The sequence below is a fragment of the Tursiops truncatus genome, chromosome 3, assembly GCF_011762595.2.
Source record: "Tursiops truncatus isolate mTurTru1 chromosome 3, mTurTru1.mat.Y, whole genome shotgun sequence".
NCBI classification, from domain to species: Eukaryota; Metazoa; Chordata; class Mammalia; order Artiodactyla; family Delphinidae; genus Tursiops; species Tursiops truncatus.
The window spans coordinates 100,424,529-100,452,195 of NC_047036.1; the positions used below are offsets into that span (position 1 = coordinate 100,424,529).

General features: G+C 42.0%; 1 protein-coding gene and 1 pseudogene across 8 annotated transcripts in view; both read left to right on the top strand.

The window, feature by feature from the left end:
• Positions 1 to 27,667, top strand: part of SNCAIP (synuclein alpha interacting protein) — a 150,377-nt gene that overhangs the window by 56,327 nt on the left and 66,383 nt on the right. For all 8 annotated transcript variants that reach the window (XM_073802439.1, XM_073802440.1, XM_073802442.1 and 5 more), the window contains exon 2: positions 19,842 to 19,944. In XM_073802439.1, the coding sequence (XP_073658540.1) occupies positions 19,885 to 19,944 (60 nt within the window). In that variant the 5' untranslated portion in view covers positions 19,842 to 19,884. The remainder of the gene's footprint in view (positions 1 to 19,841; positions 19,945 to 27,667) is intronic.
• LOC117311876 (uncharacterized) lies at positions 8,018 to 9,694 on the top strand (annotated as a pseudogene).

Below are 27,667 nucleotides of genomic sequence, written 5' to 3' on the forward strand. Positions count from 1 at the left end.
AGAGGGGACATCCTTTCCTTGTTTTCGATCTTAGTGAGAAGGCTTTGAGTTTCTCACCCTTAATTATGGTACTAGCTATAAGATTTTGTAAGTATTCTCTATTTAGTTGAGGAAGTTCCCTTCTATTCAATAATTTTTTAAATAGTAGCCTTCAATGGCTCTCCCTAGTGAAAGGAAACACAGAGGAGAATAGTAGTAAAAAGAGGTACATATAAGACATTTGGGTAAGGCTAGAGTTTGAACATGAAATCAGTTTGAAGAACCTGTCATTTGTATTAGTGATGGGGGTTTTTCCCCTTGGGTTCCTGCCTGCTTTGTTGCCCTCCCTGACCCTTGGTCAGTGTTCATGTTGTCAGATGTCCATCTTTTTCTAACTTTCCCCAATTCCCTGTCTGAACTTTTTGGAACTATGAACCCTAAATTGTATGGAGTTATGACTTTGATTTTATGATACATGTCATTCCCCCAAATGCAGTATGTCCTATATTTATTTTAAAATATAAAAGTATGATTTGTTTTGTGGTAAGACTTTTCTACAGTACCAGTGTGGAAAATTTTGGATACCTTTTGTGGCTAAGCTGAAGTTAACTTCTTATAAAAAATCTTTGTTTGGTTCTCTTGTTTCATTCAGTGAGCTTTTTCATTCATTCAACAAATTCTTGAGTGCCTTCCATACGCCAAACTCTGCTGAGCACTGTGGATTATGGTGAACAAGACAAAGGATCTTATCATGGGGGAGGCAGATGTGTGAGCAGATAATAATATTAAGTTATGCTGTGTACACTGAATGTGATTTGCTCAGAAACTTGGCAGAGAAGGAAGGGGCAGGAAATAATCTAAACTCGAAGTCAGGTGTAGGTTTGAATGCTTCCTTAGGAGTTACTTCCTAAGTAACCCCTCAGTTGAGTCTTTAAAGAATAAGCTTAAAGAGTAAACGGAGTGAACTAGTCAAGGTCAAGTCAGAGTAAACAGAAACCACTGTAGGTACTTCAAACAGCGGGAAATTAAAATAGGTCCCTAGTTACTCTGGTGCTGGAAGAGTTGAGACACCAGACTAAGCACGATAAGGCAATCCTGAGATTAGCAAAAGCAGGAATGCCACTACCACCCCAAGGGCTGAGAGGATAAAGGAAAGAGGTCCATTACCACCCACAAATTGGGGCCTTCTAGCACAATAGAGAGTAATAAGAATGATGCTAGTGGTGCTGCCTCGTGGGAGCTGATGATATGCAGGAGACACCGCCTGTAGCAGGGCAAGGGTGTGTGTGTGTGAGAAAGAGAGAGAGAGAGAGAGAGAGAGAAAGAGAGTGCTGCCCTCTAATCTGCCCGAATCTTCCCTTAGCAGGACCTACCAGGAAGCCAGTCAGCTGGCAACGGTGCTTAGGAAGTCCAGTTACCTGAGAGAGTGGATCTATAGTAAATAGGCAAGTGATTGCACCACTGATTGGTAAATGAATAGCCAAAGGTAGGGGTTTGGATGGTTAGGGGTGGTGGTCATGAGAGGAAAAGGGTGTACACAGAGCCATCAGCCTAAGCTGAAACCCGGGACAAGCAACAGCATGGAGTGCACAGGATGCCAGTGTCATGTCAGTTTCTGGTGTGAGTCAGGCATCCGGAGGAGCTGAACAGTAGGCAGGCACCCCCCCCCCCACCCCATGAGGGCCTTCATGTGCCTGGTGGAGGAACTGGCTCTCCGCCCTGTGGACTTTGGAAAGCACCAAAGCATTTTCAGTAGGAAAGTGTCAAGGCCATTTTTGTGTTACAAGTGGTGTAGGCTCAGACAGAGAATGATTTTGAAGAAGCCAAAATGTACCAGTTTCCCTGCCTTTAGTTTTGTCCTTCTCAAATTCATTCAAGCAAGAAACAATGGGAAGCTGTAAGTTAAAAAATGGTAAGAAGGATGGAAAGGATAAAATTTTACTTGATGGGATGTTTGAATTTACAGGCGAGGGAGAGGGGATGAGGGAGAGGGAAGGCCCAGGAATAATACCCAAGTCTCTAACCTCAGCCGAGTGGAGGATGATGGTGTTACCAAGTAAGGTCAAGTTTGAGGTGGGGAGCCTGCGGGCATCCAGGTAGTGATATCAAGGAACAGGTGGATACCTGTACAGGTGACCCCTGTGCAGGGGTCAGTGGTTGAATGGGAAGAGCAGTGGACCAAGACCTTTGACCTATAGGGAGGAAAAAATTAGACTCTTAAAGGAAAAAGAGAAAGAATGTCGGACAGGTTCAGGTGTTATTGGATTTAGTGGTAGGAGCTGATCTTGTTCTAAATAATTTTTAAAGGATACAGAAGTAGAAAATTGTGGTGGGTTAAGAAGTAAAAGGAGACATGAAAATGGCAACAGTGAATGTATGTAGATGTCCCCCTTGAGATGTTTGGGTAGAAGGAGAGAAAAGATGGGATGGAATCCAAAGCTGGGATGGGTTTTATTTGTAGGGTTGGTGAGACTTGAGGATGTGTGTGGTCAGGTGCAAAAAGCCAGAGATGGGTTTAATCTTTAGAGGATAGAGTAGAGATGGAGACCAAGGGGCTCAGGGCTGGAGTCAGGCCTGCAGAAGGCTGGGGGAATTTTCCACAACTGCCTGCCAAGGAACTGAGCTTATGCTGCAAAGACAGTGCGTTTAGAATTCCAGCCTTTGGCAAAGAGCCACGTAGCACCTTCCAGTTACAAGCAGAAAACACCTCTATGACTGTCTTACAATTTTAGGAACCAGTCACAGAAAACTAGCAGTTACATAACACTATGCAGCCTTCCGACTGGGTTCACGATTTCTTTTGACCTGTGATCACCTTGTTACACACACCTTACATACACCTCACTGTGAGCGGATAAACATAAACATATACATGCATGCAAACATATATGTGTGTACATATGTGTGTGCTTGTTTATACACACACACACACACACACACACACACACGTACATACATGGCTATATATATTTCATTGTCTCTGGGAAACCCCTTATTAGGCATCTGAGGCTCAGAGCAGATATGACCTGACAAACCTTTCACAATCCATACATGATTTAACCCAGGTCTTCTGGCTTCGGGTTCCTAGGGACAGACTTTGTCATTCTCATAGATTGGCCTACAGAGTGTCATGTATAGGTACTGCCCTCTACTTTACTTCCTGGTTCCCCGGCCTTTCAGCCTCAGACATCCAGGGGCCACTCTTCTTCTTCCAGTGGCAGGTCTTCCCCTTCTGCCCTCCTGTATTCTAATGGAGAGGCTTCCCCAAATTCTGCCCACAAATCTACCCCATCCTGGGCCCTTCCTTTCCACGTACAGCAAGGAAAGACACCACCAGGGCCCTCAAACTTGCAGGCTTTTTCTTCATGGCCTCGTTGTCAGATTCTCTCAGCTTTCTCTGCTACCACATTTTTTCCAGTTTTGAATCCAGTATTTCTCCCCACTCTCGCTCAAGGCCCTGCCAACGCACTGCTCTTTGGAGCCACATAACCCTGGTGGGCCTCCTGATTCAGTCACGTACGACTGGAACCAGTGGGCAAGTTACTCAGCTTTATTGAAGCTAATAATTCCTCCTAGCTTACTGTGAGGATTTCAGGAGAGAACGCGTATGTGAAGGGTCCAGCTCAGTGCCAGGCTTAATCAATCTTAGTTCCCTTTCCCCACCAGAGTGGCCTGGAGCTCTTATCCACATTTCCCAGCACTCAGCACACTAATATAATTAGCAACATTAGTATATCTAGAAGGCAATTACCGTTTAATTGCTCTGGCTGCAGCCAGCCTGAAGTTCCTCTCTATTCACTTCTAATTTGGAGCTAGGGGGTTTTCAGTCCTACCCAGGCCAGTCACAAAATCACTGCCTTAAGAGAGAATTGAAAAAAACCTTCAGGCAGCCATTGATTACAAGAGAAAAGATTTGGTAATTCCCTCCATTTTGTTATATATAAAAATGCAAATATCAGTTTGTTCCTGGCCAGTGAACAAATCAGACAATTTCAAGCAGCATCTTTCTGTGACTTAGTCAATTATCCTGCTTGGTTAGAGCAGCGCTGCTCTCCAGAAGGCGTGCCCTCCCCGATACGAGCTATACTGATCATTAAAATAAACTAGTGCCCTCGTGTAGATTCAGACTTAGAATCAAGTTTCAAGCGTCTCTTCTTAAAAGATATTTATTTATATTACATACTCAATTTAAAGGAGTAAATGCCCTTCCCTCAGCCTGCAAGATTTGTTTATCTTAGCGCTACTGTGAGAACTTAATGCCCAAAGGAAGGCAGTGTGTTTTATTTCTTCTCCTCCGACCCAACGTTGCATAAAGTAACAGCAGCCTCTAATCAAGAGGAACCCGAAGTACTTTGAGCTTTCGAATCCAAATCTTTACTATTAGAACTGCACACGTGCACTTGAGGAAACCTAGATTGCCTTAAGCCACACGGAAAGCATTTACATCTGTACCACTTTACTTGTGATTGCGAGTTAAAGTAAATTCTAAATAACTTTAGCTGTTTGCAACTTGGAAAACAGCCTGGGCCATATAAATTCTCCCTTAGTTCTTTTTCTGTTAAATCTTATGCCAAAGTAAATGGAAGCCATGGAGAACCTTTGAACGCCTCAGTTCTCAAATGACCCCAGTGAAGTTGGATTGGCAGAACCAAAGTTTTGTTTCCAAAGGAAGAATTTTTTTCTTTCCTTCTTGAAGTGTACACGTGACAGTTACCTTCCTTGGGGGTGGATGCAGTCCTTGGAGGGGGAGGACACGGGAGGGCTTCCTGGGTCCCCCTGCCGTGGGCCGTGTTTGTGCCTCTCAGAAATGAGATTTCTGCCATCGGGAGCTCAGCACTGCCCTTCCTGGGGAGCCTTGGAGTCAACATCCGGGTTTCTTAGCACCTCTGCTTCACAAGTCAGTCAGCTTCACTTTTCCCCTTCCCTTTCCCTTTCAAAAAGAGTTGTCGAAAGCAAGAGGTCTGGAGTTCAGTGCCACCTCTTCCTGCTGGTGAGGGCAAGTGGCTTAACTTCTCCAAGCTTCAGTTTCCTTTCCTGTGAACTGGAGATTAAAAATAGTTCTGCCCACATGGGTCCCTCTCTTCTCTGAGTGTTTTATTCTTGTACTCGTGACCACACAGTTTATTACATTACATTGTATTCTTCACAATTTATTGATTATTAGTAAATAATTTATTTCAATATATCTTATAAGAAATGGTATATACATGTATGTATACATACATGTTACATCATATAATATATATAACATGTATTATGCATCACTGTGTTCTTACAACTAGACCACATGCCTCTTGAAAGCAGGGACAGTGGCTTCCACCCCTGTGCATCGTCCTTGGAGTCCAGTGCTGTGCTGAGCGCAAGCTAGGTTCTTGAGGCAGTCTTACGAAGGTTCCTCTTTAGCCATACTGCGCCTTAGTTAACAAAAGTAGTATCATCAGTCAAGCCCACATTCAGAAAAATTAATTTTACTCCCCTTATATTTTAATGTGTGCTGTTTTTCTAGTATATAAATAACCCCGAAGGAAAAGAGTGACATTTATATTTTACACTTTTGCTCTAATGCAGAGGAACATATTACATGTTTGCTAATCCTCTGAAAAACAGACGTTTATGTAAGCCTTTAGAGAGGGAAGTTTAAAAAACGTTTTTTACCCTTAGCCGTCAGCTCTAAGTCAGTAGTATTTGCCACAAATTGTTCCTATGAGGGCATGTTTAAGAAATAGCATCACATAATTTCTTAATTCATTACCCCGAATTAAATCTCACGTTAAGGTGGGCTGTATGTTGTCTGCCGTTTAGGGTTGTGTTTCACTCATCTACCCACTCACTCCAGGCAGTCACTGTGCCTCTGCTTAAACATAGTCAGGAATGGGGGTCTCACTACTGCTGGGAACAGCCCTTTCCTGTTGCAAGTAAGGCATCTTGAACTGGTATACAGAGTCTTTAAAGATCTTTCTGAGATGCAGAAGTGTAAATGCCCATAATGTGTATTATTATTATTGAAGGAGAATGGAGAAGGCTAACTGCTATCCAAAAATCTGCATGACTTGTGTATTATAAACCCGAGAAAACTTTTCTCAAGAGAAGTGTATTATAGGCTCTATAGCCTCTACAATTGGGTGTACCAATTGTAAATGATTAGGGAAAGATCGAGAACGGTCAACAGAAAATCCACCATCTCCACAGCGTGGAGAGGCAGTAGTTTCGGAATCACTCATACCTGGCTTTGATTCCTGTCTCCATTACTTAGCGGCTTTGAGCAATTTACTTTTGTCTCTGGTCTTGTTTTCTCAGCAGTGACATAAAAATGATATTAAGGATTAAATGAGGTTACATTTATTAAAGCAAAACACCAACACGATGTCTGGTTCAAACTGGTGTTAAACAGTAACCAATATGAGCATTATTATTGTGTTATCACTATATTATTATCACTGTTATTAGTATAAACTCAGGGGTGCCTGTTTGACTGACTGCAGCTGACAGTGAGGTAATGGATGTTTCTTAGGGAAGAAAAATGTGGTGTGGGGACTCTGAGTTGGCTACCTGTCTTAAGAGGCAACTGGGGATAAGGGAGTTAATAGGAAGTGTCAGCCCCCAAACTCCACCTCCCCTCAGTGGAATTGCAAGGTCCAGCTATCCTACTTGTTAACACTGCTGTAAACCTCTTACCCATACCCTTATTAAAAGGGCTGGTGGGTACCTAATACTGAGCTCATCCTTATGTAGGTAAAACACCAGCTAATTTCTTATCACTCTAATCTGTATTTTTTGGTCAGGCCAGTATTGTCCAATTAAAACAACTCTTCCCCCACCAAAAGCCCTGAGGTGCAGCGTTTGCTAATTTCCATGGTATAAGTACTCTCAATTTCAAGCTTCCAACGTGCAGTCACTGAGCACAGAGTTGGGGAGAGATGTGCACAGTCACTCAAGTCAGGGCAAGCTGGCTCCAGAGCACCACTGGGTCAGAGTGAAGCATGTGTTGTGACAGTATCGTACAGGATACGATGATTGACGGAGAAACTTACAAGCAAATAGAGTAGAGGGAAAATTGTTTGTCTTCAGAATGGGCAACAGAATTCATCCAGAAAGTGATTACTTGAGCAGCGTGTTTCAATGACGTTTTTCTGTCCTTACTCTGTACTCTGCAGTCATACTTAGGACAGAAATCTTTTCCTAGCCTCTTGTGCCCAGTTGGTGGGGTCTCCCTAATGACTTCCAAATTATCAGACTGTTTCTTTAACCAGTAGTTTAAAGATTTGGTCTTGGGGCTTCCCTGGTGGCGCAGTGGTTGAGAGTCCGCCTGCCGATGCAGGGAATATGGGTTTGTGCCCCGGTCCGGGAAGATCCCACATGATGCGGGGCGGCTGGGCCCATGAGCCATGGCCGCTGAGCCTGCGTGTCCGGAGCCTGTGCTCCGCAACGGGAGAGGCCACAACAGTGAGAGGCCCGTGTACCGCCAAAAAAAAAAAAAAAAAAAAAGACTTGGTCTTGGACGTAATGCCCATGTTTATAAAAATGTCTTCCTTCCTCCCTTCCCTTTTCCCTCCCTTGCTTCCTTCCTTCCTTCTTTCCTTCCTCCCTCTCTCCCTCCCTGTCCCCTGTCTTCTTTATTCCCTTCCCTGTGGCAGCACAGTATTTTCTATCATCTCTTTTGTAATCCTAACCCCAAGAGATCATCAGAACAGGTCATAGTATATCTGCTTTGCAAAAATGGTAGAGGAATTAGAAAACTGCTATACTTCATAAATCTCTATCACGTTATTAATGTCAAAATATATAATTTTGACATTAAATAATGTCATATATAATAACAAAATATATTATAATAACAAAATATGTAATTTTGTTATTTGGAAATCTTCATTGTTATTCAGACACCCTCACTTCTTTAATATTTTTTATGAGTGGAGAGGGTCATTTCAGCCTCTGGCTACCTTTCTTTTGCTGTCACAAATTTAATTTTGTTCTCTCCCTCATTACAGTGCTATAAATACATTTCTGAGAACTTTTAATGAAGTGATGATACCTAGCACTTTCTCGTTATAGTTACATCCCCAGAGATGATAAAACAGAATCCTCTCGAGAAGCTGTTTTGTTTCCGGCAGCTCAGCACTGGAGCAAGCAGAATTCTGTTACAGACCATCTCGGAACTCTTAGGGTGAGGGTTGTGTCAACGTAGTGAATTAGAAAAACCCAGGTCTTCTCACTAAAGACTTCTTAAAAGTGTTTCAAGTGCCTAATGACTCAAACTGAAGAAGAAGACGTCTGAGCTCACTGATTTGCCATTTACCATGAAGCCCTCTGCAGATGTGCTGGAGATCATTGCTTGCCCCCTTCTAATCCTTGTGAGCTTTGTTGGAAACATGTGTTTATTTTATTCTACAAGGAAATGTATGACTGGGCGTTTAGAGACATCCTTTCTTCTGATTTTCAGTCTTATATTTGTCCACCTCGTTAAAAACTTGGTGGCGAATGTCATAAAAATAGTTTATTCTTCTGGTTTCATGTCGGATTCAGCTGGCTGCCAAGTTCTACACTTCATGGCAGCCCTGACGACTTCCTGGCCATCTAGTTCATGTTACACTTTGCATCGCTCTGCCACCAGAAGCTTTACCAGACTGTCCAGCCCTTTAGTGAGCCTCCAAACCCGGACCATCAGAAGCATTCCTTGAAGGTGGTTCCTGCACTTTGGATGGCTGGCATGGCAGTGTACCTCCCAGTATTACCTTATTCTAGAAAATCAGAATACCTGAATGCAGCAAATGATGCAGACCCCTTGTCTCCTAACAGGATTCACATGGATTGCCTAATTGACTTTGGAAACCAGCAAGCAGAGTTTTACTATGGGAAAGTATTTTGGGTTCTGATCGATAATCTTCTTTTAGCCGTCTTAGTCTTTGTTTCTGGATGTCTCTTCTGCTTTCAGAAAGAAAGAAGATGACATATGGTGACATCTGGATTGGAGATGGTGATTCAGAAATTGAAATCCTAAGAGGGGCCAAGTTTAGTATTTTATTAATGTGGCTGAGCACTCCACTTTGGATTTCTCACTTTGTCTTAGTCTGTTTCTTGAAAGACTTTGGCAGCCTGTGCCTTTTTTCCAGCTGTTCTCACAGCCCTCTCTTCAGGCTTCTCTGCTCTCAGTCCTTTCCTGCTTATGCTGGTGAATTACAAAATGAAGTTGATGTCCTTCTGTGATGCCAAAGCGGAAGAACCCACACCACAGCCTGCAAATGTTATTCTCTCTCTAAATGCTTACTGGGAAAAAACTCTGTTTTAGTCTTTGGGAAACAGACCCTATCAATGGAAGGTTCAGCTGACGTCCCCATAGGCCTCATCAATAGATATTATAGTTTCTGAAAGAGGGACTAGATGATTGACACCTCCTCAAAAAAAACTTCTGAGGGAAACTGTGCAAGAAGAAGATATATGAACACAAGGTTATCGTAAGTGGAAGAAAAAACAGTCATCTCAACGTTTGTTATTCTAGACAATACCACAGTTTTTAGTGTAGAAATTCTTGATGACTCAACAGTGATCACAGTCCGGAAGTGAACTCAACAAACAATTGATTAAGTATTTACTCTGTGTAAGATACTGTGTTAAAAAATAGCATATTGTGGAAACTGAGGATCACACGTCCCAGCTGAATTCCTAAAGGTACTTAACAGTAATCCTGTGTTTTCATCTTACGTTTTTCTTGAAATGCTTTGACACATATTGGAAATGTATTAGTTAAGTATGCAATGTTCAGTTTTTGCACTGTCAATTGTGGTACCTCATCTAAGCCAGAAATAGATTTTGATCATTTTCCTTCCTCTAAGTATCTTTAGTAAATTCGGGCTAGATAAAAGAATTGGATGAAAGAATTAGTGCTTGCCAAATCATACCTGTGTGTATGTACAGATGTGCAAATATTTGCTTACTACAGACATTTAGCCTACGCTTCTTACTTAATCACCTAAATATCAAGCTATACTCCTCTTCAGAAAAAAGGGATATTTATTTTACAAAGAGTTTGTTTCCTGTTTTGGTTATTAAATTTGTACATTTTAATTGGAAGAATTGATAAAATATCCATAATAATCTGCTTTCTGAATTTTGTTTTAATAAAAATAAGCACATTATAATTTAAAACACATGACCAGGATTTTATTTTTTAGTTAGCCAGTGTAGCCATTTGAACTGCTTCAAATTCAATGATTAATAATTTTAAATATCTTATGATGCATACATATTGTATAAGCATTGGATTTTTAAGCTAATTCTTATTCAATTCTTGTATTTTTTCATTTTCCTTTTATTAGTAGACATAGGATTTACGATATTGTAGTTCTAGTGAATGGATATTCCTAAATAGAGATTCTTGCTCTGAAAAGGCTGCATCTAAAATTATAAACCTGGATCTCATTAACAGGAGAAACTTAGAACATCCATGTTGCCATGAAGTGCTACCGAGAAGGGAATTTTTAAAGTAACCAAGGCCCAAATTTTGTAGGGTTTGGTAGGCCAATGTCTGTCCCTTGTATAGCACTGGGAATCAAAATACACACACACACAGACTTAAGACCTTCTGAGGTTTCTGGGTGGTCTTCATGGGAAATGCTTAGTTGAGTCCACTGAGGAAGTTTAATCAGAAGGGCACTAGGCATGGATCCTGTATAATGAAGTTAACATCTGTGGAGATGGAGGATGTGGGGAAGAGGTCACCATCTTTTAATTAAGTGCAGATGTAGCCAGGGCTGGGATCAGCCATTGATCTTAGGTAGTAGTTCTCAAATGGGGTTCTGGGACCAGCAGAATCAGCATCATCTGGGAACTTGTTAGACATGTAAATTCTCAGGCCCCGACCCAGACCTACTGAACCAGAAACTCTCGGGGTTGGACCCAGCAATTTGTTTTAATAAGCCTTCTGGTTGATTCTTTTGCAGGCTGAACTTTGAGAACCACTGGTCTAGGGTTACTCAGAAGTTTAATGCTCACAAACGATGAGAGGTATGATAACGGAGCCAAGATAACTGACTCCTGATGCAGTCTTTAATGCTCCCATGCACAGTGCTGTTTTGTCTACTTCTCTCTGAAATGAGAATCAGGATTGTCATCTGTGCTGCATACATTCTCAATAATAATTGCCAAACAAATCCACTGTAGAAATCAAGCAATCTTTGCAAAATCAAGAGTAAAGCATGACCACTTCAGGTGCGCCAAAAATCTGGAACTTGAATTTGGCGAGTTTCCGGTACATAACTGGGTAAGGGATCCAGTTCCATAGTTCCTTTCCAGAAGCCAGTGCAGGACACAGTTGGCATACGCCCAGGCTCAACTTCCCAGTGCTAAAAATGTTTCCTTTTCCTTCCCAGATATTTTCTTTTTGCTTGGGCCTCATTAGGTCATAGTTTTGTCCTTGTGGAATTGATAAGTTTTCATCTACAACAGAGAGTAAATGGTATTCTCACTGAATGAACAACATTCCAGTTCGCTTTTTAAAATTATTCTCCCTTTGACTCTCTGGCTCTCTCTCTCTCTTTTCCTCTCCCTTAACCTCCATATTTCATTCGCATTCTTGGTGGGATCAGGATGGCAGCTGAAATAGGATAAAGGAAGTTCTACAAAGGTTGTCATGGTAGCACCTTGGAGAGGGGTCAGAGTTGGTCAGGACGGTCCTGAGGTCCTGGATCAGGACCGCACAGAATCTCTGACTTAAAAGGTCATCTGTTCCTCCTTTCCAATGCAGGATTCTCATCTTTCTCCCTCAGAATATCTCTCCAAACCTCTAAAGGAACAGTTTCTTGCTGGGGTGGTTGTGATCTTACCAAGGAGCCCATTCCATTTGTGCCATTATTAAGAAGTATTTGCTGAGACTGGCATCCCTGAAACTTCCTCCAAAAAGTTTCCTACCCTTGAAGGCAAATCCTCCTTTTACCCGATGGCTTTTTAGATTCTTAGAGAGAGAGGAGTGCTTTTCTCCAAGTTAGATATTTCCTTAGCTATGTCACATGAGGCAGAGTTTGCCAGCCACTGGCTGTCTTGACTTCCTTGCTCTGTCTTGGCATGTTCTGGTTTGCCTGTGGCCTTCTTAAGTCGAGGCATCCAGAACTGAACACAATACATATTTCCTTGTATTTACATGTGTTTATATTTTTCTTCCATTCTACATTCTTTTATCTTCTTTTGTTCAGGTACTGTGAGCATGGATTCTTCGCTTCCTCTTCCAAAAAGAATTTTAAATATTAAACTCAGTTTAAATCACTCACACACACACACACACACACACATACAAATTTAAAAGTATCTTTGCCTCAGAGCTTAAAAACTAAGGTCCTTTCAGTCTCTAAAGTTCTGGTATAAGTTAGTTCATTCTCAGTGACAGATTTTAGAAATAATGAAATAACCCCAAATCATTTGCAAGAATTTTAAACACAAGCTAGGGCTCACAACGAAAAAGACCATATTTTAAACCAAATATACTTCAATTTTTTGAAAAAGTACAAAAAGACCAACCTTTATAGGGTTTTGTCAGAACAATCCTCTAGAATGAGGCTCCCTAGTGCAGTGGTATTTTACTTGCCTTTTCAATAAGACATAAGGAAAGATGGTCATAATCAAATTTTCTTTGAAGATGAAGTTGAGGTATTAAATCAATTGACTGTGGAATACAGTGCTTTACTGGCCAGTTGAGGGACACCTGTGGATAAGGTATGTCAGGTTCACAAAGGTCTATACACCTTTCTTTAATGATCCTCATGCCTATACCATTCTCTTTAGACTCTGCTGGAGAGAGGAAAGAGCAATTTGGAGTTATGGTCTGTGAACACCCAAAACAGTACAGTTCAGGACTGAGGATGCCTGTGGAATTCTGGCCTAGATGGTTCGGAGCCACGGCCATGTTTCAGAACAGTCTAGGGGGTAAATCAGAAGAGCTCTGGACTTGCTATCGGGAAGTGGTCTGTCTGAGCTGGCTTTGCCCCTATTTAGGAGTACATAACCTTGGCCGACACATTCCTGAGTTTTGATGTCTTCAGAATAGGAAAGATATGATTGCAAACTGCGATAGACACCCTCTGCCTCCCTCTCACAGAGTTGTACTCAAGAAAGGTAAAAAAAATATCTAAGGTGATTTGAAAACAATAAAATGTTTGATACGGGCGAAGTGTTACCTTACCCCTGCAGTTTTGGCAAGCTGAAATAAGGGAGCAAGATAGACGTATCACCAGGAGCCCCGTGTGTGAGGCGATCACAGAACCTCACTGAGCCTTGGTTTCCTTACCTCCACAAAGGAGATTGTAAAGATATTTGTCTCCCAGTCTTCGTGAGACACACAGGAGAGAGTATACGTAAAGGCGCCCAGACCTAGCCCCTGCTAAGAAGTTTTGCTTCACAAATGTTTGTGAGCATTCAAACAGGAAATGCAGCTCCCCTTGCCCCCAAGCTGGAGCAAGCTCAATATATTACTGTACATTGAAGTCTCCTGTATTTTCTCCAAACATGCCAGAAAATTTGGTATTCCAACACATGCTCTGTTTACACTCTGGCTTTGGAAATACCTTCCTGACTGCTGTGCTTACCCATCCACCCTGGCCATCACCCTTTAAAACCCCTTTTTTGAAGCAAAACCAGCAATAGGTGTTAAATCAATGTTACCCATTCTTCTGGAAATCCTACTTCAGAATTCTCCCCTCCAGGCCTTTGCCTGTGCTGTAACTCTACCTAGAACACTTCGTCCTGCCCCTTTGACTCCCTCACCATTTGTATCCTCACCCTTCAGCTTTCAGCTTAGACCTCACCTGTACCAGTCACACTTCCCTCCTCTCCAAGGTCTAGGTTAAGTGACTCAGGTTCCTGTGTATTTATTTGTCTCAGCAGGGACCACAGTATACATTTTTTTTTGAATTCCTAGAAAACATACATTGTATCTTTTATTATTTAAATATTGATTTCATTTTTCTCTTCACAGAGGCATTTTTTTTAACATCTTTATTGGTGTATAATTGCTTTACACTGTTGTGTTACTTGCTGCTGTATAGCAAAGTGAGTCAGCTGTCCGTATACATATATCCCCATATCCCCTCCCTCTTGCATCTCCCTCCCACCCTCCCTATCTCACCCCTCTAGGTAGGACCACAGTTTATTGTAACGGCTTGTTTTCTTGTCTATTTCCCCCTTGTACTGAATGCCGCATACTGGCGTGGAGAGTAGTGTTGGTCTTACCCAGCATGTACATGCGGGAATATTCCATAAATGAAGAAGGGGATGAAATCTACACAGCTTGTGCTTTTCCCTTTTCTCCTCGTATGTACTTCTTGGCACTCCTTCAGTTACCTCTTTCCAGTAGAAATTTCTTGCCTCTATCATTTTTCTGCTTCAAGACTAGGCATTTAGTGACTGCCATGCTTCTGGCCACTGTTGAATCAAAGAGTGAAAGAAACTGAGTCCAACATTTGGAATGAGTTGCTTTCTTGCCAGCCAAGCTACGGAGCCAACTGGGGACAACATTTCATATATTCCACTTTTTTCCACCTAAGCCTTCCAGTACGTAGTTTGTGATTTTTTTTTTTTTGAACTCTTGTTATATGAAAGTAAGTTCAGTATCTATGTGTAGGCTTCCAAACTGAAAATGTATCCCAGTACAAATCTGGCCAAGTGTGTGTGTGTGAGGGTGTAGGCAGCTGCTGTGTTTTCCCAAGTATTGGTGAATTAAAGAGTAAAGAAAGAAGTTGTAATGCAAATCAACCGAGGTTACCTCATCACCGAATGTACCCTGCTCATTTATTTTGACAAGCCCAACTTACTTTTAATTACCAGGCCTCCTAGTACACTGGTAAATGTAGCAATAGTGACTTTGGCAGAAGAGGAGAAATCTGTGTAACGTGAGCCTTCAGAATGAGTCCATGCTGACTCTTTATAAATTGGAGTGAGGCAATTCATTTTAAGAAGAATTTCAGTAGAGCAATTTATGTGATCTGTGACTGTAGTTACAAATCAGTGAGCCTTTTATGAGCCAAGCACACCAGACTGTGTACATTAAACGAGGGCAGTTTCTCAAAGAAATTCTGTCGGCCACTCCAAGCCATTACCCAGCAGATTTTTGTAAGTCTTCATTTGGAATTATTTTCAGAGTCAGTTTTCAAGTCACTATAAAAAAAAATTTTAAATGTCGCCTGAAAATCCTAACACTAGAGGGGGGAGGCTATTTTTTTAAATCGATGCCTACTTTTTTCTTATTCAGTTGGACTCCTAGTTACTTGGAGCTTTTCCCTAAATTGAATCTTCTCTTGAAGGAAGCAGTTGGGCCATCACTGAGGTCACCCATGAGAAGGTGACATGGTGTTGATAGACCTATTAGGGTCAGGGCCTCTACTGTACATTTTAATAGGCACTAGAGGGACTTCTGTTCTTGGCAATTTATCAAAACTCTGTGAGAGTAGGAAAAATCCTACAGGCGTTATGCACAGTTGACGCTCGTTACTTCTTTGGTCTTTTCCTGCTCTAGCTGACCTCAATTTGGAGTTTGGGTAAAGTTTCTCCCAGTGCCTTGGGCACATCAAGAGAAGGGGTGTGATGTGTCACCAATAGCTTCTACATGGCATTTGGGTCCTAGCCGCCTAGGCCTGTGTCCTCACATTCTAATTTTTGTATTCTTTCCCTCCCTATAAGTTTTCCGACCCAAAGTAGTAGAGCTAAGCCATTGGAAAATGTTTCCTTTCCCTTTCTCTGCTTTCCCACCTCCTGCCCAATCTCTACCGTCACCTCTCCCCGCACTTAAAAACAGCTTAAACGCATGACATACCTACTCCAGTTCATAACACATTAAAACTTGCCAATGTCAATGAAGAGAAATTAAAAGCCCAACTGAGCTTGAAATGGAATGATTTCAACCAGTCAGCAGTACCTGAGGTGGACAGCTCTGTAAGAGGTGTGCTGAGGGGAGAGGTGTGGCAATACGGGAGAAAGTCCTCGGAGAACCTGGGACCAGTGACTGCAGCTTGCAGGCACAGGGCTGGTGGGATGAGGCTGCAGTACAAATTTATAAATGACTGCGCTCTGAGGTCCCAGAGGGGTCCAGGGCAACTATGATGTGTAGCAGTAAAAATCTCACATAAAGGCTTTTAAGCTGGACTGCCCTTTCTGGGGAGGCTGAAAACTATTTTCCACTGAGGTGTCAACCCACTCTCACCGGCCTTGAGCAGGGTTGGCCTTCTTACATCCAAGCTTTCAGGCTGGCCACATGGAGGATGGTCTCGGTCTTTTTCTGGGCTTGTCATTGGCACAGCTTCTGCCCTCCCCCCAGTCACAGTAGTGAAGTGGCACCGTGTAACTGCACAACGCCAATGACAACAAGGCAAGGACCTCTTCTTCCTCAGGCTGTAAAGCGAAGGAAATGTAATCCCCGCCTCGTAGCATTTTATTATGTTTGTGAAGGTTTTCTTTTTCTCATACTAAGAGATAAAATGGAGGTTGTAGAAAAGCACAAATTGTAACATGCTGGTGGTTTACTGGTAAGAAATTTCGTTTTACTGCTGTTGTGGTATGAGAATTTAAAACAATCGTAGAATACAAATCCAACGTTAGAATACAAATGAAGGAAATAGCGTTTGGCAGAAGGCACCAATAAGGAAAGGGAGGAGGATGGCATTCATGTTTCATACTGGATTCCTTTGAAGGGTCAAAGACTCAGATGCCCCCAGAGCCAGGCAGGATGTGTGGATGAGGAGAGCCGATGCGGGGTGGGCGTGCGGGGGGAGCTGGGGAGCACACGCCACGTAGACAGGGCAGCTGCAGCTCAGCTATAGCCAATTGTTATCATGGAGAATGCAGACCTGTGCCCCCAGACCTCCAGATATTTTTTAAGTGAAGCCAGAAATCGAGAATCTTATGTGAAAGCACCAAAGGGCTACAAGTTGGCAACAGAGTCAATTTTTTGGAAATACTGCTAGGGCCAAACACGTCACGTCTGTGGACCAGACTTGGCCCCTGGGCCTCTGGTCTGTGCCCTCTGTAGCTGTGCATTCCATCGGTGCCTGTGTGACAGTCAGAAACGGGGGCTCGCTGGGTCCCACTCGCTGGGTCCCACTGGGTGTGTGGGGTGAGGCAGTGCCTGACGAGCACAATGAGAAAAGCACCCACAGCCCGGCTCAGTTTCCTTATCGTGTTGGATTGTTTGCAACAGCTGCTCTAAACCTGACCTCATCCCCTCCAGTCACATCCCAATTCCTCAGAAGGGAGTGCGCGAGGGTGCTATGTGCTCAGTGGAAGGGCAGATGGGGAAGGAAGAGGCAATATAATGATCCCTGGGACAACCATGGACTCACCCTCCAGTGAAAAGAAGCAATTGATGTTGGGAATGTGGCCAGGATTGGTGAACCACAGGGATTTCTGTACCTTATAAATGAGGATGTAATACTTTCCAAGTGGCACCTTGAAAGAAAGAAGCATTGAAACTAGACAAACGGAATTGTGTTGTAGATAGAATAAGGCATGTTAAAGGAGATGGCCACATATGGGAGTCCATCGGGAAGTAAAGGAGAATCCTCTATGCCTTGGACCACTTAGTCTGAGGCAGGACCATCCAACCCACTGAGATAAATATGACCTCCCTATAATGGGCTGGCACTGCTGTAACTCTTATATGCTGTTCTGTAGAATAAACAATCTCATTACCAACCTCCAAATCCAAATATAAAGATTGGTGCCTTGGTGTCATGATTTATATTATCCACTGGATATGTTCCATTAGAATGTCTGTGCTCAAAGGGAAATTGCTCTTCATGTTGTTAAACACACCTCAAACAGGGACTCAACAATTACTTGTTAATATGCTTAGTTAAGGTGTGTCCATTTGCATTTTGTATTTAGTTTTGTATTTCCATATATTTAGAGATCCGCTTGGTCCCCAGCTTTGACTCATGTTTTTCTACTTCATCTCGCGTTTCCTTGTTTGTGGTGATACTGTGCTTGTCTGTACCCCATCCCGACACCCAGAATCATCTTTGTGTTCACCAAAGCCTTGGGAGCAGTCTGTAAATCAACAGTTCAATGTGGAGTACAGACTTAGTGCAAAGAAATTGGATTGGGAGAAAGTCTGTTAGTTGACAAGTTGGAATCCAGAGTCTGGATTGTCTCAGAATCTACCAGAATGGAAGAGAAAGTTATTCTGAGTAATTTGCAAGTATGAGTGTGCACGTTTTTCTCTGAAAAGCTTTGTGAGGCTTAGAGGAAAAGTGATATATTTTTGCACCAAGAAATTTGTCTAAGAACCAATTTTTATATTTCTATAAATAATAAAATTTAATTTAGGTATCAAAGACAAATTGGTTTTCTTTTTATTTTAAACTTTACTGTGATTTCAGAAGAACGTTTAATATTTATTCTAAATGGATAATCACATTTGTACATGGTAGTAGCATCCTAATTGGTTTTCTTTTTATTTTAAACTTTACTGTGATTTCAGAAGAACGTTTAATATTTATTCTAAATGGATAATCACATTTGTACATGGTAGTAGCATCCTAATTCTTTTTTGGATCAACTCCGTATCCACTATAATTAAAAATATGTAAAAATGGTATATGCGTGTGGGAAGGGAAGGAAGGGGGAAGCGCTGAAAATTGAGTCAAGTCATGGGTTTGAGGTATGGAACGGAGAGTGGTTTCCCCCCTTTGCTGCAATTATGCTATTTCTGTAAATTTTTTAAAAACCTCAAAATGAGAAATCAGTGCCTTCAGAGTTAGTTTCCTTTTAAAAACTAGGTATTTTTACATTCTTGATCTTATATCGATAAGCTCATTTTCATCAGCCTAGATTTATTTTCCCTTTCCAATAATGTACTCCTTACTCTTTGGCAAGGTACGCCTTCCCCTTTGGCAAGGTACCCCTTCATTAGAGATCCGAAAGAGAAAAAAATAAATTATTTCGGATACTCAAGTCTGAGTACATAAGACAGTTTTTATAATAAGAAAGACAAGTTATGGGAAATGGAATCTTTTTCGATATCTGAGAGTTTGCTCTGTGGAAGATAACTGCACCCCAAGGCACTGCCAGGAGGTCTATATTTCTGTTCCTGACATCTGTAGGTACCACTGCCACTGCCAATGGTGATGAGGATAAGTGATGGGAAAATGAACTGGGAGGTGATATATCTTCCTTGACAGATTTAAAGAACTGCCACAGGCAGCCCCAAGGCAAGTGCTGACTGAGGACATTCTGGCGCCTGTGTCGGGTCACTCTGGCATCGGCAGGCAAAGCTGTTAGAAGCAGGGGGCGATGCAATAACTCTGTGGTTTAAATCTCTGCTTAGATCCTTTTTCTGAGGGGGTGAACTGGAGGTTGTACTACAAATTCTGAAATATCCATTATTGTTGGTAAGTTAGTATCTGCCTTGTCCTTGTGTTATTACCGTGCAGATCCAGTATTCATTACTTCGTGCCCAGGATCCAAAGATATGCCCACATAAACATTTGAATATGGTTGTCCTAAGATTTCAAGGTTTGCTCCCCATCCTCGAAGCCCCTGCATTCACCCGAGGTGTAGTGGTGGATGTGGGCTGGGTCAATCTTAATATTGATCACAAGGGGAGAATCTGACCTGAGTTACTGCTCTGGCAAAGACAAACCGGGCACAAATGCAATACGGCGAAGGACCATGGCTGCTCCCTAGGGAGCCTCCTGGGGAGCCTGGAGGAGCTGTGCTTACTGCTTCTGGAGAGCCAAGCTGGGGACGTTCAAAGGGAGGAAGTGTGCTCAAAGGCAGCCCTTGCACCCAGTGACTTCTCTCACTTTGTTTGTCTAAATATAAATGTGCTTTTTGGTTATAAGACAGCTAACCGTTTTGCTTTTCTTTTGTGCTTCTGTCGGGTCCAGGACTTTATAAGGATTTGACCTTACTCAAAATGTGCAAAGAAGAATGATGGAAGCCCCTGAATACCTTGATTTGGATGAAATTGACTTCAGTGATGACATCTCTGTAAGTATTGCTACTTGCAAGCAATGCTTTCAGGAGATTCTGCCTTCATCTATATGGGCTCCTTTCTCTGTTGTAGTCTGTGTATCCTAAACTCTTCCAACCATGTTTAGAAATTGACAGCAAAAATCCTGCCGTGGCAGACAAAGTGTGGCTTGGGGGCCTCCTGGACCAGGAGTGACTCCCACTTAATTTTGTGTGAGCTTGGGTGAGAAAGACATTTAACCTCACTGGGCCTCCCCTTCCTAATCTGTTTCATTGTTGTCAAAATTATTCACTGAGTAAATTTATAAAGTGCCTGCATATGGTAGGCACCTTCGTAAATTTACTTATGTACATAATTAACCCTGTCGACGTTAATCTCTTTTATATGACTGGCGGTGCCACAGCCAGCATGCTGTAGCGTTCACAAGGACACAGACTGAAGGATGGCCAAGTTATTCATTTACGAACAATAAGAGCTTCCAGTCACTGGAGCTTTCAAAACACAGGTTGGACACCTGTGGGTGGGAATATTGAGGAAGAGTCATGTGTTGATACAGGACAGGACGGGCTGACCACTGAGGCCCTGCTTAATACTGTAATGCTGTGGGCTGATGAGCTTCTTAGTTCCCACAACGCTCACAGACTTCCTGCTGCCTCCAGCCTAACTCCTGGCAGCTATGAGTGGATGGTCTGCCTGCCCTTTGCTCAGAGCTGCTTGTGACTTACCCTGGGCCACGTGATCTCTTCTGCCCAAGGCCAACCAGCAAACCTACTGGCCTCTCAAACCCTAGCCCAATTGCGCTGACTCACAAGACTATGTGATGAGAAGGTTGCTGTTTCTGAACTAGCTATGTAACTTTTCTTCCCAGGACCTCCAAGGGTACACTTTCTGACCTTACTTTCCATTGATTTCTCAGTTTTTGGTCACCACTGGCAATTGTCTCAAAAATATAAGCTTTAAGGCGCCTCTGGCAGCAGTGTTATTCTTCTAATTTACTCCTTACCTTGAAGTAAAATATGCATACTCTATGCAAGAATTGGATTCCTGGGATGCGTTTGAAGAATCACCTATTTAATGGATGAATCTTCCTACCTTTCCCTATTTGTGAATTCAGCCTTTCCCTCCTTCAGCTTCCAGACAACCTTTATTAGTCCTCATTAAGGCTAATGTGAAGTGAGTGTCATTAAGACTAATGTGAAATGAGTGGTATCTCTCTCTCTCTCTCTCTCTCTCCCTCTCTCTCTCTCTCTCTCTCTCTCTCTCTCTCTCTCTCTCTCCCTTTTTAAATCACTGTGCTTGACTTACATGTGGATCAGAGCATGGTTCTTATAACCACTCCCCTCCAGGTATTTTGAGCTGGCTGGGGAAAAGCAAGAAAAGTGAATGATGATGTGAGAGGTGGGGGTAGGGTGGAATGTGTTTCAGAAAGGGGCATATGTTATGATTATCAATTCAGGCTAGCTCTGTGAGCCTTGATAATGAAGTTGCATTTTAAGAGCATAGGCTGTGAAGGCACCAGTCTGGGCTCCAGCCTCGTTCTGACCTTTGCTGGCTGGAGCACAGTAACTTCGTCTCTCTAAGATACCCACCTCATTTTTAAGATTGTTTTGAGGACTCAGTGAAATAATAATATATGGAAAGCACTTATCTTGGCATACAGTAAGTTGCTCTTAAAAATGGTAGCTTTTGTTATTATTTCAATGAATACTACAATAATATTTATATGACCAATGGTGAAGGAAGAACTCCAGGGAAAAGACCAGGCATCACGTCAAGACTTTCAAAACACACAATAGAGCAGTTATATTTACAGAAGAGTCATCTGGCAGCAGCCCTTAATTTAGATGAATTAGGAATCTCCACTTGCAAGATAATAAAATATGTTAAGCAATAACCGAAGCTGTTTAGCAAATTGGGATTCAAAATTATGCAATACTTGAGCTTCTATAACCTGACCACTCAAACATAAGTAAAGATCTCCATCTGTAATTGTGTAACTGCACTCAAACGTCCCCCCTTTAAATAGATTCCTATTGTTTGTATCTTTAACCTGCACGTAAACTGAAATCAGAAAGGAAAAAAAATGAAATTGCATAGAATCGTTAAAATAATGATAATGGTTAACATTGAGCTCTTCCCAGGGGATAGGCGTTATCTTATTTAATCCTCACAACAATCCTGTGAAGTAGGGAATATTATTATCTTCATTTTACAGATGAGGAAACTGAGGTGTGGAGATGTTACATAACTTGTCCGGGCTCACCCACCTACTTAGAAGCACTGTCTTTGGAATATCAACTTTTAGCCCCAGTACCTGGGTCGGCTTTACCCATCGCTGGGGAACATTTGGCAATACCTGGAGACATTTTTGATCGTCCTACCTGGGGAGGTATTCCTGGCATCTGGTGGGTAGAGAGCAGGGATGCGTCTAAACATACTGCAATGCCCAAGAAAATCCCCTACAGTGAAGAATTATCAGGCCGAAAATGTGGGCAGTACTGAGGATGAGCAATCCTGGTCTATTTTAATCCACTTAAAACTAAAGAAACTCTACTTTACCTGGCAACCTCTGTAACATGGTAGATTATTTTATAATAGTTCCACTTCATCCAGATCCAACACCTTAAATGTGCCAGAATCGTATTGCTCTATATAATGTCTTCATGGGAAAAGCAGTAGGGATAACCTCTGAAATATTGAAATGATTGGTCTCAGCCTGTTTAGGTGACCTAGGAACAATAAATTTACAACTGTTTTCGGGGCTAAACGGAGACAATTCAGATGATAACACGGGGGAAAAAAAAAAAAACCACGCCATTATGTGTTCAGTTTTGCTAATTCACTGGCATAACAAGAAATGTAGTCTCCCATAAACATGCCTGTATTGTTAGGATTTTGTAAACCTCCTTTTCTGACAGCCCTTAAGCTTCTTTCCTGGTTTAGTGGCAGGAAGGGGGAAGGAAGATGCACAATACATTTGAACAAGATGTTTACAAAAAAGATGCCCGAGTTTAAAACTCCTCTTCTTACTCTCCAGCGATAGCCTTTTTACATACTACAGGGTTTCCGTTTCATGATTTTCCCCTCTGGTCATGAGCCTGGCTCTTGTTTTAATTTAAACACAAGCTGTATATTGGTACAGAAAACAGCTAGAACTGTTTTTTTGCCTTTACCTAATGAAACAAAACACAGAAGGCAATCAAATTATTTTGAAGTTTCCCAGACTCAAAAATAATGCTCATCTTTTGCAAAATGCAGAGTTTAAACTATACATTCTTGTAACCCTGCCATCTAAAAGGGCAGAACATTGTGCAATAACTGAGGATCAGTGAAGGAGAGATGACAACACACATAAACATACGAGTTCAAAGTTGGGCTTTTCTGTCACTGCAAATGTGTTTACAGATTTCCTTCTTTATTCCTATGGAAGCCATCTCTTTCTGTCTTAAAAAAGAGAAATGCTCTGGAATATTATTTTAACATAGGGTTCTTAGTAGACATGATGTATTTTTTTCTAATTTATTTACTTATTTATATTTATTTTTGGCTGCGTTGGGTCTTCATTGCTGCACTAACTAGAGAAAGCCTGCAAGCTTTCTCGCAGCAAGCAGGGGCTACTCTTCGTTGTGGAGCATGGGCTCTAGGCACGCGGGCGTCAGTAGTTGTGGCTCGCGGGGTCTAGAGCACAGGCTCAGTAGTAGTGGCGCATGGGCTTAATTGCTCTGCGGCATGTGATATCTTCCCGGACCAAGGCTCGAACCCGTGTCCCCTGCATTGGCAGGCAGATTCTTAACCACTGTGCCACCAGGGAAGTGTCCCCCGTGATGTATTTATTTTATGAAGAGAGGCCAATTTGCTGTCCTCAAAAATAGGATTATACACAGGACTGCATAAAGCAGAGGCCAAACCACAGATCCACTGCAGCGCTCCACTCGTGAGCCATCAAATGTTGGCCATGCCATGCACCGACTGAACTCTTTAAACACTGGTCCTGTTTAAGCCTCACATCAAGTCTGCGAGGCAAGCCCTATTTTCATCCCCTGTTTGGCCAATGAAAAAATGAGGCTTAGAGAGACAGTCTGACTTTCATAAGGTTACAGGTAGGTAAGTGGCCGGGCCAGGATTTTGATACAGAACTGTTTGACTGTGTTACTCTTTCTCTTCTGAGCAACCTGATTGAGTAGAATCATCTCTGGACCAGTCATCTCACCCATCACTATCCCCAGCTGTCATTGAAGCAATTGCAAAGTGCTTTTTGGAAGTAAGGGAGTTGGTATATAGTGTAAATAAATAAAATGAAAACAAACTAGGAGAACTTAAGCAAGTCTCTTAATTTTATTGTTCCTCAACTTTTCCATCTGTAAAACGATAATACTCCATCTCTACCTAGCATCCTGGATTTTAGGGAGAAGGTATGAAAATTTATATATATGTAGATATGTAAACACACACAGCCATATTTATATACAGACACAAATACATGTATATGCGCATCTGTATACAAATACCTACATGTACGTATAAACATGTACAGGTAAATAGACACACACACATATGTGCACACACACACAAATAGAATTAAGTGCAATGCTGTATTCCTCAGCACAGGAAATTTTGTTGCCTTTCTGTGTCACCATGACTGCGGCTTTGGTGAAAGTTGACATTTTTGGAAATTGCATAGCCTATGTTTTGTGCAAATCAAATGAGATCAAGATAAATAAGTGTCCTTCCACTTTATTATCCCCTTTGACCCAAGCCCTTGCAACCCAGAGTAATAGCACAGACTTATGTGGATTCATTTTCCTAAGGTGCTTAAATCACTGGTAGAAAAATAACTTCTTACAGCAAATAAATCTCACTCTCAGTGAGTTACATATTCCCATCCCACAGACTGGGCATCTCTTGCACTAAAATACCTGACCCCCTCTGTTTTGTGTGCACTACCTTTTGCTCAAGTCATTCCACTAACACTTCCCAGATTTCATTACATTCTGATCGAGAGCTGCTTCACAGCAGTGGGAGACCTTGAGAAAGGGTGTGTAGGGCTTATCACAGTGGACTTAGATGCTGAGTTAGGGAGGGTAAAGAATACAGCTTTTGTTCCAGTCTTAGGTGTGAAAAAGACTAGAAGGATATTCAAGGTGCAGAGAACCTGGCTTGCCCCTCCTCTCTAGCAAGGGATCGGTATAAGATCCTATTATCCTTTCCTTTTTGCTTCCTAGAATGTGACCAAGACGTTTAGGTGGCCTCTGACTGCCTCCATCCCTTCTTCGCTTCGTCCCCGTCAATCAGCCCTGCCTTCCAAGCCATCACCGTGCTTATTTTAAACTTACTTATATTTAAACTTTTCTTAGTGCTTCTCAGTAGGATCTGGTTTCATCAGCTTTTCAAAATGACCCAACATTTTTCAGTATTCTTTTTGCAATATCTTGTATTCAAGTCTCAGTTACCTCTCATTGGTCCCCTCTCCAGCCTCCCCACTATCCAAAACCTCACACTTGTTCTAATATTATATATGTGTTACCATTTTCTTAATAGCTGCCAGGAAAGGAATTAGGAGTAATCTAATCCAGGCAAAATGAATTGGAAATTCATGTCCCATAACTACTCTTAGAGTCCAGGTCTAGAACCCAGGTCCTCAGACTCCGAATCTTGGACCTGACTGATATCTCTACCTGAGGTGGTAGAGAGCAACCTTATGGATAGAGTGATTTCCAAGAAGAATGAGCAGCTGCCAGATTTTTTAATTTGCTCTTCTCTCACTTTGCAGATAGCCCTGAACATTCTCATCTTGCCCAATAGTCATGGCATTTATTAGATTGACTATGCAGGTTATTTATACAAACTATTTACCATTTATGAGCAACTAGATTTTATGTCAGTCTACTCAACAGGCATGTATTCAACATTTACAGTGCACCAGGCATGGTTCTAGGCTTGGCGTGAATGACACAGACTTGTTCTGTGCTCTCACAGAGTTTACAATAGCCTATGATAACAATTGAGCATATTATGAAATGCCAGATTAACTTAATAGTAGGTTACATTTAATCACAATATCAAACTCCATTCTTGACAGTCAGTCTTTATATTTTGGTAGTGATTAATTATTGGCTCACATTTAAAACCAGGCAATCATTGAGGTCAAACAAGATGTAAAGCCAGCCATCTATCTGCCTTACTGTGAGATAACTTTCTTTTCTAAGTCTTTTGTAATTTTTGCCTCAATAGTTACCATTATTTTGGCTTCATTTCTAAATGCTCATTTTTGATACTTTTTAATTAAATGATAATAGTAACCAACATTTATTGAACACATACTATGCATCAGACACTATTCCTGACGTTTTACATTATTAGCTGAAAAATCTTCACAGCCACATTCTGATGTAGATACCATGAGTACCTGTTTACAGATGAAGAAACTGATGATAGACAGAGATGGAGTAACTAAGTTTAATTAGCTAGAAAATGGTGAAGCCAGGTTATAACGTGCAGTCTAGCTCTGGAATCCATGTATGTAACCACGGTGTTGAAAATGACTTCTGCCCAGTCCCTTGGTCACCTGTGGCCGCCCTCATTCACCCCCGTCTTTTCCCATCCATGACCACTTCTCACAGCAGGTGAGGATCATTCAGTACTATGCTCTCATCACCTTCACCAATGTGGATCTTAATCTTTTGGCTGACTACACATATTACAATATGTGTAGCATTACAGTAGAGTCATTCCTGGCATACTCTTAATATGGTCAGAACAAATTACTGCATTTTCCCAAATACCAACCACAAGCAATGTTTTAGCATAAAAGAATTTGATGATTATTAATTTTTTAAGTACCTCTTGGAACATAGGATAAAAACAAGGAACAAGAGCAAAAATCAAATGCATTTGAAAAGAGGATTATTCACAATAATTTTCTTTAATGGAGCCTGAATGGTGGAAAGAAATATATTTAAATCAGACTGGGATACTTATATGAACATGTAGATCACCAGTATCTGTACTATGTAGAGGTGGCAGTTGAAACTGTGGGAGTCTGTAAGGTCACCTGTGAAACATGGAATGTGGAAAGGGAAGAATGTTCCAAGGAAGGAACTGTGCAGATGTACGTCCTATGAGATGAGAGGAAAAAGAGGCTTCTACAAGAGACTGGAAAGGAGTTTTCAAAGATACAGGAAGAAAACTAAGGGAGATTAAAAAGAGGGGGAGGGATGATTTAAAGAATTTAAAAAAGGAAGTGGTCCAGAGTAGGAGATAGGTCATTAGAAAGAGAAGGGTTTGAAAAGTGCCACTGGATTTTCCAGTTAAAACTCTTTGGTGGCCATAAGAAGAGCAGTGCCTGTGGGTGATAGCACAGATGGCGGGTCGTCGTGGCTGGAGGAGTGAATGCAGAGGTGAGGAAGTGGAGACAAGAACCAAGGCAGGGGTTTCCCTGGTGGTGCAGTGGTTGACAGTCCACCTGCCGATGCAGGGGACGCGGGTTCATGCCCCGGTCCGGGAAGATCCCACATGCGGCTGAGCCTGCGCGTCCGGAGCCTGTGCTCCACAACGGGAGAGGCCACAGCAGTGAGAGGCCCGCGTACCACAAAAAAAAAAAAAAAAAAAAAAAAAAAAAAGAACCAAGGCAGTTCTTTCAAAACAGATGGCTGTGAACCCAGGAGCAGGAAACTCCACCCACGGCCAACTGAGGAGGCAGCATGTCTTGAGGTGGCAGGGGTGCTTCTCTAATTTTATGGG